This window comes from Varroa destructor, unplaced genomic scaffold, assembly GCF_002443255.2.
Source record: "Varroa destructor unplaced genomic scaffold, Vdes_3.0 BEIS01000004.1, whole genome shotgun sequence".
Lineage (NCBI taxonomy): Eukaryota > Metazoa > Arthropoda > Arachnida > Mesostigmata > Varroidae > Varroa > Varroa destructor.
This window is the reverse complement of record NW_019211457.1, coordinates 15,468,428-15,481,907: the sequence shown is the minus strand read 5'-3', so window position 1 is coordinate 15,481,907 and position 13,480 is coordinate 15,468,428. Positions and strand designations below refer to the sequence as shown.

General features: G+C 38.4%; 2 protein-coding genes across 14 annotated transcripts in view; one reads left to right on the top strand and one right to left on the bottom strand.

The window, feature by feature from the left end:
* The window catches only part of Pkc53E (Protein C kinase 53E), a 247,332-nt gene that overhangs the window by 218,801 nt on the left and 15,051 nt on the right, over nucleotides 1–13,480 (top strand). The window contains exon 18 of one of the 5 annotated variants that reach the window (XR_015325532.1): nucleotides 6,719–7,004. The exons of 2 other annotated variants lie outside the window; for them this stretch is intronic. Coding sequence is in view for 2 of the 3 variants with exons in the window: in XM_086985907.1 (XP_086842033.1) it covers nucleotides 9,701–9,712 (12 nt within the window). In the remaining variant the exon portion in view is untranslated. Of the gene's footprint in view, nucleotides 1–6,718; nucleotides 7,008–9,700; nucleotides 9,728–13,480 lie in introns of those variants that run through there. 2 more of the 5 variants (XM_086985907.1, XM_086985908.1) reach the window with 2 other exon arrangements.
* The window catches only part of LOC111248702 (glutathione S-transferase 1-like), a 25,794-nt gene continuing 16,659 nt past the window's right edge, over nucleotides 4,346–13,480 (bottom strand). For 7 of the 9 annotated variants that reach the window (XM_086985917.1, XM_086985919.1, XM_086985920.1 and 4 more), the window contains 4 exons: nucleotides 7,075–7,223; nucleotides 5,434–5,650; nucleotides 5,028–5,149; nucleotides 4,346–4,888 (listed from right to left, as the gene is read on the bottom strand). In XM_086985917.1, coding sequence (XP_086842043.1) covers nucleotides 4,855–4,888; nucleotides 5,028–5,149; nucleotides 5,434–5,650; nucleotides 7,075–7,223 — 522 coding nt within the window. In that variant the 3' untranslated portion in view covers nucleotides 4,346–4,854. The remainder of the gene's footprint in view (nucleotides 4,889–5,027; nucleotides 5,150–5,433; nucleotides 5,651–7,074; nucleotides 7,224–13,480) is intronic. The other 2 variants (XM_022801501.2, XM_022801504.2) reach the window with 1 other exon arrangement.

Here is a 13,480-nt window from a genome sequence, read left to right as displayed (position 1 = left end):
TATATATATATACATACCTGTTTTAAATAGCAATCCTGCTCTCGGACAAACCCAGTTAGTTAGTAGAATGTTATTATTATATGTCCCCAATACCTGACGCCCCGTCAAATTCTAAGGGGCATGCTGTTAGGTCGTTTCATGGCTTAGACACCTTGTACGAAGGCTAATGTCGTGCAGATAAAATGCATTTCTAAATATTCCGTGATGGACCAGTGGCAGCCTCGAGCTGGCTCTGGCTAGCGTTCGAAACGTCTGGCTTCCGGGAATTTCTCGCTGAAATGCCGCTAACTGTCAATTCCATCTATTCTATCGATGAACTCATATATACAACTACGACCTAGACGAACGATAAGAGTCAACCAAGAAACAATGTCCTATCATCGAACCGGCATCTCTGCATAAAAAAACACAGAGAAAATCCTCTGAAGGTGCACTAGTGACAGCGAATCTCGATCTATTTCCATATTATTATTTCATGGATGAAAAACTTCTATAAGTACATATATAAATATATACATTTTCTTGTACATAAAAATACGTAAGAGAAATTTCACATGATCCAATTATTATTGATATCCTCCTATAATTGAAGGGAAAAATTCCTGCAGCGGGAACACGATTCCTGATGAGACCATTAACTCCATTGTAAGAAAATGAACGGAGTGTCAATTCATATGGTGACGATGTTAAGTAACAATAGAATAAGCATAACAGTAACTACTATCATTATAATAACGGACATTATTACTGTTCTTCGTGTGGTCAAATGTATGTACCAATTCAAACTGTTATTTACCATAATAAATATATTATGGTATATATATATATATATATAAGAGCGTGAGATGCATCATATATAAAGGCATCTTCGTGGGTGTCGAGGGCATCGGCGGATTAGAGGAAAAACACAGTGAACGAGGTAAAATTACGTGCCAGCTATTAAAGAATCTCTTCATTCAAGAACATTACTGAAAAAGACGACGAAGATTGCCGTTGCTCTTCTATTATTGAGATAGCTATGTCTGCAAGACGACGTTAGTTGAAAACTACTAAATCAGCAAAACGTCATGGAGATTCCTCGTTATGGACGGATCTAGATGCAGTAATATAAACAGCTGATTTTGTGAAAAATTTAGACTTTAATGAACGCCCTTGGCAATAGTCAAAACAAAAGTCGAATAATATTTTTTTCATTCTCCATTACGTTATTATCTATATACAAATCTTCTATATAATTCATGGCAAAAAACATGCCTGAACACTTCGTGTCGACAGCTAACTAAACTGAAGGTAACCCTCTGACATTTCCCTCGTACCCACGCGATAGTAAATAAATTCCAAACAAACTCGACAACACTGTAATACTCGTGATCGTTTAAATAAGCCCGTTATCGACGAGGCGACTAAAGCTACAATGGAGATTATACGATACCCAAATGAAGCGTCAATCTGTGAGAAGGAGGATCCAACCCAGCTAGCATTCTTATTTACCGACCTCCTGCTCTGCAAAATTACTATTATATTATTATTATTATTATAGCTTGTAGAAAAACGAAAAGGAGAAATTCCATTTACACACTCGTGTAGGTGAAAACTAGCAAAAGATGCACAAAGTAAACGCGAACTTCTGCTATTTTTGGCACGGAAATTCTTACAATGGAAGATGTATGTTCTGCTGATAACCTATCGAACGTTTAATCTGAATATTTTTTGTTTTCGCCCTAACTACACGTTCATCTAAAACGCATGTATGAGCTCTACGTGTAACTGAAGCAAAAAAAAACAGATAAAAAAAATATATGTAATCATTATATGTGTTATGCGCAGATCTAGTTCTTGGTTAGTAAAGAAAAACTGATATAGTTACCCCCCAAGATGAAATTAGACCAAAAAAACTCGACGCTTTCTTGTCTGTTTAAAAAGACCGTTGCCAACAAATTGATTTTTTCGAGAAGGAAAAAGTAATTAACAGATCAACAAACTGGCAACAGACCAGATCAGCAAACAGACCAACCACGTTGTGCCCACCTCATTTTTTGTCTGACCAAGCTGCACATAAGCCGGACGTAGCAATTAGCAAGCATAAAGCAAGTAGACAAGCAAAAAGCGAATCCCAATTTTCCGTAACTTGGATGATGTGTAGGGTAGACGTGATAGGATTCGATATGTTTGTTGGCGTCTCCTTGGTTCAGAGTTAGCTCGGGCTGTCGTAGGCCGCAGTGTGCGAGATCCACCGTTTTAGTAGTACTCGGTTTCTTCCTAGACTTTCATACAGCCGCTTTCCATTCAGCGTTCGTTATTGGCAACAAATGCCAGAGAAGAACATTACAAATACAGGAAGCGATTCTTTATCCTGTTAATTGTTTATGGAAACGAACTGTAACAAGGGAACCGATCCCCAAGGTAACGATGTTTATGGCTATTTTTTGAAAAGACTAGTGCAAAAGAATGAAATAGCAGACAGGAGTTGCTTGAATAACAAGATGAACATCTTGTTATTCTGGCCGACTTATTTCTTCATTCAACAAACGTTTGCTGTACTTCTGCCCTGAAGATGAACGATTCGGACATAGACATAGGCACACATTGAGCTCATAGCTCCACCAAGTCGGGAGCGATCAGCTCAGGATAGTTATTAGCTACATCATAATGTGACATCACTTCGAGCCCTTTCGAATATGTAACAGGACAAGATAATAGAATGAATCGAAGCTGATAGCGACAATTTCGAAACAAATGTTAGGTGGACTATGGTATATATATATGCCAGGATTATATAAACACGTATTTATTAAAAGTACGGGAGGACACTACGTACTAAAGTACGGGGACACACTACGTTTGTAGAGTTTATAATTTGTTACCGAATTAATAGCAATGACCAGCGGTAATGAGAGAGAGAGAGAGAGAGAGAGAGAGAGACAGAGAGAGAGAGAGAACGTCCAGATATTGCCTTCACACAAACAATCCAATATATAATTCAAAAAAGTATTGCAAATTTTTGTTTGCCTACAGAGACATGCTTTCATCTGACGTCACATTCATATATTTTTGTCTATCGAAAATATGCAACATTTATAACAGTTCATGCATTTTTCTCTCTCTACAGAAGCTGATTATGATTGTCATTTTTATTATTATTACTACAGATAACATACACATAGATTTACTGTGCGTTTGGCTGGTGCAAGTTCCTTTTGACGGGCAAATAAAATAATGCTATCGACACAAACTGAAAACATGAGGAAAGGGTAGAAACGACGGTGGCGACCTCGGTAATATCAACAACGTTACTGGTATTACTCTCATGATTATATTGAAATATAATAATAGAAAAAATATAATAACAATATACAACTGAAATATAATGACGAAACAAGCGCATTATCGAAAGCGTGGCTGCACGGGATGTCCGTCGGTTGCATAAATGCGAAATAAAAGGGAGACGAGATGACAGACTATTAAACTTATATATATATATATATATATATATATATATATATATATATGAATTAACATAACAATAAACATAACAAAAAATGGGCTCTAATTAATGATGAATCGTCATAATAAAATAATTCCTTCAACAGTGGAAATAACAGGGTTGTATGTTAATTTTTTTCTAGATAAAAATATCTCTCTGTCCAATTAGGAATAACATGCTTTTTGTGAGCGCATGACGATCTACTTTTTTCATATCATCATTCAATATCAGTTTAGAATATATATCGCAGAAGGTTGCTTATGTTTTTTTTTTCTCTGTTAAGACGCTCTCATTAGCTACATTAAACAGACCCTCTAGGCTCAAATCAGTTGCACGTACTACTTAGAAACATTCCACCTATAAAAATGTTATCGATACTTTTAAAGGCCAAGAAATACGTTTTCCTATGACAATTTTTAATCCGCAATAGACGATTCATGCTTCGAGTGTTACGTCGCAATGAACTATGGTCGGACAACTGATATGGCGAAGTGTCTGTCTCCTCGGGCTTTGCCGTAACCGCTGCCTCTGTCGCTTAATAAAGTTTAACTTAAGCCCAGTTATCACGCAAATGGTTCAAACACCGCTGTTCACCTTGGTGCATAAGCTATTTAAGTACTAGCCACTAAAGCGGTAGTTTATATATTTCCTGCGTTCAGAACTTAGTTAAGTATTGAACTGAAAAACAGAAAAAAAAAAAAGAAAAATACCTTTAATTCAAATAGAGTTCTCCCGATATAACGAATCCCAACGAAAATGTACATACTCAACTTCGTTGTTACATTTACTTTTTAAGCGTAACAAACGCGACAGACAAGCGCAATTTTCATATGTAGCAAAAAGAAAAATATCTGCCGCAAATATTGTTGAGGTAATCTTTATTAGTACCATTAAACTATTCGGTAAGTTCTCTCTGCGTAGGACTGGCTGTACGCGCCTGTGTGCCAGTCGGTCCGGGATACGCACAAACCTCTGGCTTATTGCTCTTTTTATTAAGAATATTGTATGTATCGTATAGGAATTATATAATTTTTTACTTTGTTCGATTACTTCCGTCACAGTTTCATGATTGCGTGTATTGTCCTGTGCAATTCAGGCCCTGCTGGCAGTTTCGTACGTAGGCATTTCTTTCGTTGGGTCGAAAATGCTTAACGACCCCAGCAGCAGATTAGAGCCCACAAGAACGTCATTTTATTAGTTGGTCACGCGTAGCTGCCCAATACTTCGACAGCTCGTAGGCATACTGAAATGATTCCATTATTGCTGCTATTGAAGTTTTCCGGCGGCAAATTGCTTGAAACCCTCGATACCTTTCGCATTGCACTCTTCCCAGTGCGGCAGCTGCTTGAGACGATTGTAGTATGCCTCCGCTATGGGGAAAGCAGGAAAACCGTATGAGGTGATCTGTAAATCAGCGTTACGTCGGTCGCACAAACCGGAATAGGCACGAAAATTAGTCATAGCTGGTTGAGGGTGGATGTAGCGTAAGTGTTTTTTTTTTTATATTTATCTATTTTTGTTTAGATGCGTTCGCCAATTTTACCGTGTTAACACATCCTCGGGATCATCTGAGCACAAGAAACCTGGTTGTTTTCTGTTGAACTTGTTGTAGGTTTCTCTAAGATAACTACGAAGCGGTATGGTAAATGTTTGCCACCGTTGAAACTGAAATTAGCGACGGCCGCATATACATGATGAAGGAACTTCATAAGAAATTATGTTTTTTTCTTTTATTAAGTATTAGTATCCATTGCGTTTTTTCTTTGTATTAAATTGTAAATGAAATGACATTTCCAGCGGTTGGCCTGCGACACCCCTACATCAAATTTTATAGTCTAATATAATCTGATTATATAGTTCTAAGCGCAAAAACCCCTCGAAGTACGGGGTGCAGTATTTTAAACAACAACAACAACAACAACTTAACAAACAGCTTTGTATCAACCTACCTCAAGCATTGAGAGGCTGCATGAGATCGAGAGATCTGCGACTGTCGGTTCCTTGCCAAGCAAGAAATCCTGACCGTTGAGGAAGGCTTCCAGGAATCCAAGTGCGTCCTTCAGCTTTTTTTCCCGATCAGGTTCGAGTTCTTTGTTGAACATCAATTTCGGATAGAAATAGTCGCCAATTGATTTGTACAACGTCCCGATGTCGAAATATAGATATCTGCATCGAAAGTGAAAGACACCCACAAAATTAGCATTATCTTAGGGAACTTCGGATCGTCAAGGCGTCTTTCCAACAATGGGATATTCGTCATAGTTCCTCCGCGCATTTGGTACATTTGAAAACAATTCTCGAAGATGAGCGACATTCAGGCTATCAATAACACTATCATAATGCCAATAACTATTTATATTAGATGAAAACGATAAGGGATCGCTGCTTCGAGGGTTGCTGACAACAGATAGTTAACGTAATACAAATAAGCAAAAATTTATGCAAATAAATACAAGGTGAGCGATACTATTGTTTGTTAATCAAACTGCGAATATATTACGTAAACATAACTTTCCAAAAAAGTTATGGCCCACTTTCATCTGTTTCTTTTAAACAACAGATATCGGCTCCGCCGTTTGGCATTAATCCAAACACGTGCCAGAATAGGAATTCATTTTAAAGGGGTGTAAACAAGACGAGTAGAAATTACTATCGCATACTCATTCTACCCCAATATCGTACGGATCCTTGAAACGCGTCCACGCCCAGATCCAAATTTGCGTAACTTCATATGTCGTTTCAGTTAATGGACGTATTCGCTGCCTGATCGCAAAGACGTTCAATGAAATTTTGCTTATTTTTGCGTTTCTACATTCTTAGATACTTATTGAAATGCTACATAAATCCACTTACTTAGCTGAGGAACCTTGATTTTTTTTTTAAATCAATCTTATATCAAGGGTATATGCTCATGTAGTCGATAAAGGGCTAAAAACTGTTTCACCTTGTATTACCCGTAGCGTTATGTGGGCATAGCTAGCGCTTGACGCATACCACAAAACATCAAAATCTTACCCTGTTTTTCTCAATTAAAGTAAAATTAGTAACGAAAAACGTAAGAAAAGACCTCAGTAGAAACGTTTGTCAACTAGTGCCGTTCATCAATTCAATAGGTCATCGACTTCTGTTTTCTCGTCGATTACACAGTCACTTCGCGTTTATAAAGGTACAAACGTTAGCTGCTTCGGTAAGTACGATAGGAGGAACTAAAAATGACGTAAAATGACTTAACAGGACTCATGAACCTTCCGCTAAGCTGGACAAAGCCGAACGAGTCTATCCAGGACACAATGTTGGGCGACAATCGCAGGACGTCCGCCAAACGATAAGTGTCCAAAACGGTCAAAATGCTACATAGGATTATTGGAAATGTCGACTATTACACGATTTTCACATATATGTTTATACACAAATTATATGATGTAATGGACGTTTCTTTTCGATTTCTCAAACGAACAAGATTGGTCGAGTCCAGCTTCAAAAACGACTGTAAATACAGGTCTCATTGAAAAAAGTAGCATCGGAGATAAAGCTGAAATTTTGTATTTATTTCGGTAAAACACTCTGGTTTAGAAAGAACTATCATTTACCTGTCGATGAGAGCTCGCTTTTGGGGGCAGTCTGGGTAGAGTCGGTGACCCGGAGCATACTTGTTAATGAGGTATGTAGAAATAGCTCGAGATTCACCAAGCGCGAAGTCGCCATCAACCAATGTGGGGATCGTGTGTTGAGGGTTTAGCTAAAATCACAAATGAAATCCAGTTTGTGTTTTATCAAATATATTTTTAAATAGTATCTGCCAGATGCTCAAAACGACCAGTTCGTTTGGGTAAAGGCACTGTTTTCGATGTATTTTAAATATAGTGGAAAAACAACACTGCTTTAATTAATCACCGTAATTTAGTTATTGCCAATCAGTAAACTGTAAATTTAAATTATAAACATTATAAGATAAAAAAATTAGTAGAAAAACTAAATAAAAATAAAATAGATATTAATAAATCGCCGCAATAGTGACACCGCTCCTGATTGTTCGACACAAGCCATTACGGAAAAATTTGTCTGAAAACTCCATTTATGGATTCGGCATCAAGGTAGGCTTGACAGTTCGACGACGTTCAGCACGCGGAAGAGGGTCTATAACGAGCCAGCTGCACCTCTTTTTTCGTTATTGAAGGACGCTTCTTGGTAATATTCTTCAGAGTGCTACAGCGGCCCTCAAGGACCTCTGTATATTGAATAACTAATTCAAAAAATTACGTTTAGACGTAAAAACTACGCAGATTTCTTTGTACGGCAATATCGGATACATTACTTCGAATAAATTGTTTTCGTACATTTTGTTCCATATGCATATGCACGAACACTCGAATACTAGGTATATTAGCATGTACAGGATGCCTTTAGTCAGCACCCTTTTGTCCCAGCGTTTAAAAATAAGAGAATAGGTTTTTTCTGCGACAAAATGTGCTGAAATGCTAGTACAAAAGGTAATCATCGTTTTTACCAATAACGGCAACATCTCAGTTATCTTCACATATTTCGCTTCGGTTTTAAAAACGTATGCGTATGGATAATGCGTACGCAAACGAGCACCGTTATTTAGAAAACTAATTTATTATTTTCCACGTGCAACAGGCCATACTGAGGCAATGGTTTCGATAGCAGGCCCTGTAATTAGGTAGCTCTATGATGAAGGTTCAAATTCAGGTGTTAATATTTACAGAGATCCTACGCGTTCTGCTGCTGCTGCTGCTGGGTCGGACACAGTAGAAATAACGTGGCGACTTTAATAGTTGTAGATCTTGTAGTTAGCCTGGAGGCTATAAGCAGCAGCAGCAGCAGCAGCGGCAACGGCAGCAGCAGCAGCAGCAAAGGCAGCCGAATTGCAAATACTATCACCGAAGCGACTAAATAACGGCCGAGTGGTAGTTTGATGAGGGTCTCAAATTTTGAATACATATTAGGTACATATGTACCTGCCGCTAGCTGATAAAATAGTTCGTGTGACGTAGTTGCAAGCCAGACGCTGTATAGAACCTATCTCCTGGCGCCATAACAATTCATACCGTTTCTGGCTGAACTCTAGACGCTGCAGAACGAGATAGTTATACTGAATGACGTGGCCCCCTAAAAAGCTGATTATTACGACGCAGCAAAGTTCTCGTCGGTTACGCCGCTGACAATTCCAATGCCGTGCTACCGTCCGAATGGAAATGTCATAAAATTGATATTTTAGAGGTTTCTCGAAATTACGTTGTAAAAGTTATATTTTAGTGTGTAAGCTTTTTTCTATCTGCCTTATACTGTAATACGCAGAGACCAAAATAGCTAACAATAATTCCTGTCAAATCATATATATATATATATATATATGTGCAATTAAAACTCTTGAATATATACATTTAGATGTTTTTATCAGCTATTTCTAAAGTTGTACCTAAATATTTTTCTGCACGTGCCGAACGTGTTATTCCGTACGCTACATTTACTTCGGTTAAAGTCCAATTCTGAACCTGAACAAGCCACTAATTGTTTTCAAAATATTTGTTCGTTAACAATACCTAACGATAGCGGTAAGTGAAAGCTCGTTGAAGCATATTCTAAATACGCTCCGCATAAAAACTCAAATGGCAGTTAAGTTCATTTAACAGCAAAGCATACGTGCTAAAGAAACAAGAACTTAAAGCTGAGGAAAGGTCCAGAAGTTATAAAACGTTACACGTTATCTAGTTGGGCGATACGTATTCTCTCCTCAATGATGGCCGCTATTTGCTGTACCAAAAATCTAAAATATAAGGAACGGGATCGAGTCTTTTAAATCTAAATCTTATAGAAACTTCTCCATTTCATTCGAAGTTGTCATTCATTAAAAGCTCAAAAAACCGTATAATGACCTGCCATAATATATATCGTCGATTTTGTTTAATTTTGTTGAAAGTTCATCCAGTATTAAGGGATCGGATGACAGTTACTCCTTGGTCAAGTTCTAATCAGGGCTGTAAGTTGGCTTACGTTACCCATTGAAACAAACTTTTCACCAATGGTACTGGTTTCGTACAAATGTGCATTCGTGACACGTCTGGTGACTAGTCGAAAAAGCCCGATATTGAACTAATTATAATATGTATATATAGCTCTTTAGTACTGTTGAACATTTTTGTTTTATCATAAAACAGCTATGTCCACACGTCTATAATAATTTCTGCGTTTCAGGTACTTCGCTAGCTCTGTTCAGGAGTCGTTACTAACAAGCTGTTGCGCACCCAATGTCCACAACGGCGAATTCCACGCGCCAGCAATATTGACCGGTCACAATAGCATAGTACTGAGTAATATAATGTATATCGCTTATATAGGGGGCGTAGAGCCAATTTGCCGGTTGATCACTAACCGGGCTACCCCAAACCCCTAAACTTAAAATTCCTGAGTCCGGCGCGGAGTTTGACTAGAGCCATCATCCAAAATAAGATTTTTTTTCTTCTGTCTATAGGACAGCAGCGTGGTTTTATGGCGTGGAACAGATATTACCCCAGATTGTCGTGCCCGCAGAACAGCCACTAGAGCCATTTGTCTAGTGGAAGCAGCCGAAAAGGAGCCTATAGTTCGAAACGATTGAACCTAGCAGTTGGACCTATTGGAAGTCCAGGGCTGCAGTGATGGTGCAGTAAATAATACCGAACGTATTTTTAACGCCCTTGGCCACGGCTGAACGGATGTGTGTCTTACCACCTTTCTCACTAGCGTTCGAGTGTTATCAATGTAACTTGGTTATGCAGTGTGTGATCGATACTTCGATCTACGCTATTGATATCTTTGTATGTTTAAGGCCGAACTAATACGGATGCTGGAACCATATTCTAGTCATATGGCTATACATAATGCAATGGCTCTATCCAATCAAGGTGTACTAAAGTGTACGTACTCTGAACTGAATCGAAGTAAGCGGAACGCACGAAAATTATAACCTTTTCGCTCACCTATTCCGTAGGACATAAACCGCTTAAGGCGAATTGTTTGTGTTTAGTTATGTTGGAGATTAGCCAGGTATCCTTGTTCATCTATTTGCTACATGTCGTATGAGTTGTAGGGTTTTGCAAAGATCACTTTTGGCCGTTATCTTTTGCACCTATCTGCACTCGGAGTAACGGCGCCTATGTACATATACGACGAATGACGTCGTTTTCCCTGATCCCTATTCGATAGGCTGGGGTAGGAGAGTCGGCCTGAGAGAAAGGTCGACGGCTGCTACCATCAGTTCTGCTCCACGCATTGAGTCACTTTGCAGCAGTAGAATTTTATCCAAACTATTGTCGAACATGATTTATTTGAAGGAATCATTGTACTCTATACTATATGGGAAGCTATGTTTGCAAGTGCCACAAGCGTGCTTGTCACGGTTTGTGTCTCGGTACTTTTGAGCCTAAGCCCCGGACACTACACGCTTAACCACATAGAAATAATGCGTTGGCAAACTAGAGAGGCAGGCCGCTATTAGGCATCTGTTCAATGCGTAGGAAAGTTGCGTATGCGGTTCAATATTGCGAGGGGCTATTAGGAATTTTGGCTCTTCTTAATGTTATGTTCCTATTACAGTGAAGCAGTAACAGAGCGAAATGTGTAGGTATATCTGTGTGGAAAAAAAATTCGTGCCAAAAACGGTTACAAGTAATAACAGCAGCAATGACTTACGAGGATCAAAGAAACAATCACACATCATATAAAAATGTTCTTCTCGAAGCTTCGTCTGAACTTCAATGACCCTACGTTAAGAGAGGCACTTATTGTCTCTATATATTCCCTAAATAATATGATGAATGTAGATGTTTCAGAACAGCAATTTCCTATCCCTAATGATAATCTGAAGGAGGTCTTTCTATTCAGATCACAACAATACACTCAGGTCGGGCCACGCTTCGTGCTCTTGAGATTTTTAGGCGTGGTAATAGTGACCCCATAATGCATAGCGAGCAGACACAATCGCTGATCGAAGCATCGGCTTTTGAATTTCTACCAGCTTAATGTCATTACGCTTTTCATTGTGTATACACGATGATATCTACTTCCACTGATCAACAGGTGTCTGACGTAAACGGTCTATCAGAGCCTAGGAACATCATAACAGACAAATGAACAGGTAGATCCAACACTAGGACAAATTCAGCCTGAGCTGCGTACATGGCCGCGAACTCGCCGCGACATGGGACGCTACTCGAACCCCAGTTATAAATCTTGCTATGTTATTGTATCGATATATACTCGATATAGAGGAATGGGCTATTATATCTCCGACGAAAATAAATCATGTATGATCTTTTCTTTTCGAATTCATATAACGAGATCGAATAATATGCATGAGTAGATGCATGACCGAACGATTATTACTTTTTGGTAAGTAGATCAATCCTAAGCCGTTCGAAATAGCAGTCTTAATCTTGCCAATTTCCATGAGTACAATATCCGACCGAAAAGTTTTTTGAATCAAACGCCCACTGCTGTGCTTGACCTCCAATGTATGTACGTACGCATGATATATGGAAAGCACGTACAACAATGTATCTATATATCTGGCTATCTTCTTTTATCGTGTTAAAACGCTACATCTGTTTGCTTTTCTGAAATAGTCGACTCGGGCTGGCAAATTACTCGTTTTTTGCCTTTTTTAGCTTGTTTTTTGTGTTTAGTGATAAAGTTGTTGGGGCTAAAGTGAGCTATATTTTGGTGAGATTTTCGTAGAAAAAGTTTTTTAACAGACCAAAAAAATAGCCAGGTGTTTACATGAAGGTCTACATATAGGGGAGGGAGATTGTTCTTGACACCACTTAAAAGCTCTTGAATCAAAATTGTATACTCAAAATGTCGGTTTCGAGATCGAAAATGTCCCCAGAAAATCGAGAACTTAACAACATGATATTCTCTATTTCTTTAAGAACGTCAACCGATAGATAGATCTCGCCGAGCTGAGTCAAAATGCTACACATATCCCTATGGTATAAGTATATCGGCATGAAAGTGGTAAAAAAAAGATCCATTCAGGAGTCCGTTCCGCATATGTGGCGGTGGGATGAATATGCATTTCTGGAAGTTAGTGAACGCTTCTTTAAGTGAGTTTCTGATAAATGTCAATTGGGCAGTTATACAGGCTCATACGATGAATAATCTGGTTAATAATTTCCTTGTAAAGAAGTATCAAAATATTAAAAACGTTTCTACGTAACGTTCCACCTTGTTGACGGCGATTCTTCGCACCAACCAATAGATCTCGATGATTTGAATGAAATCGGAAAAGGCCAAAAACCTCTTACCTGAAGCTGAAACTACTTTTTTGTATGACTGCCTATTTTAGGGTCATTTTGTAGTATCGATCGGAAGCCCTCGATGAACTGAATCAGCGCATGCTCATATTCCTAATTTTCACTTTCTGACTTTGAAATGTTGTTTGACTGGTGAAATCTTGACACGACGTTTTATGTGAAAGGGTTTCTTGACACCGATCGACAGATCTTGACAAGCTAAATAAATATACCGAAAATTATTGTGTAAAAACCCTATTGGGCATCCCAATGAAGTAAAAAGGCATTTCGAATGGGTTTTAGGCGATTCCAAATTTCCTCAAACATCTAGCGTTTGACTGTTGCTGTTCTGGCAGTCTCCGGCCAATTGGATAGTAACGTGTCACATATATGTGAGTTAGATAATTAATGCAATGATACTGAAAGGGTATAGTGCTCTTATTATAACGGCATTATTGTCTTATACTACAACGATTTTTGCTTGAAGTTGGACTCCTTTCAATTTAGCCCGTAATCCTTCTGTCTATAGGAGAATCTTCAAATACGATATATAGTGCCCTTGAACAGCAATCCACATGTTTGTTCTTGCTGGTGCTTTTTGTCTTTCAACGAACTTTATATTTTACTATTTGGAAGTCCTTCAAGTCCGTCAAGTCGGTAAACCTCATAAATACAAGATATTTTTATCATAGTATTTAATAAT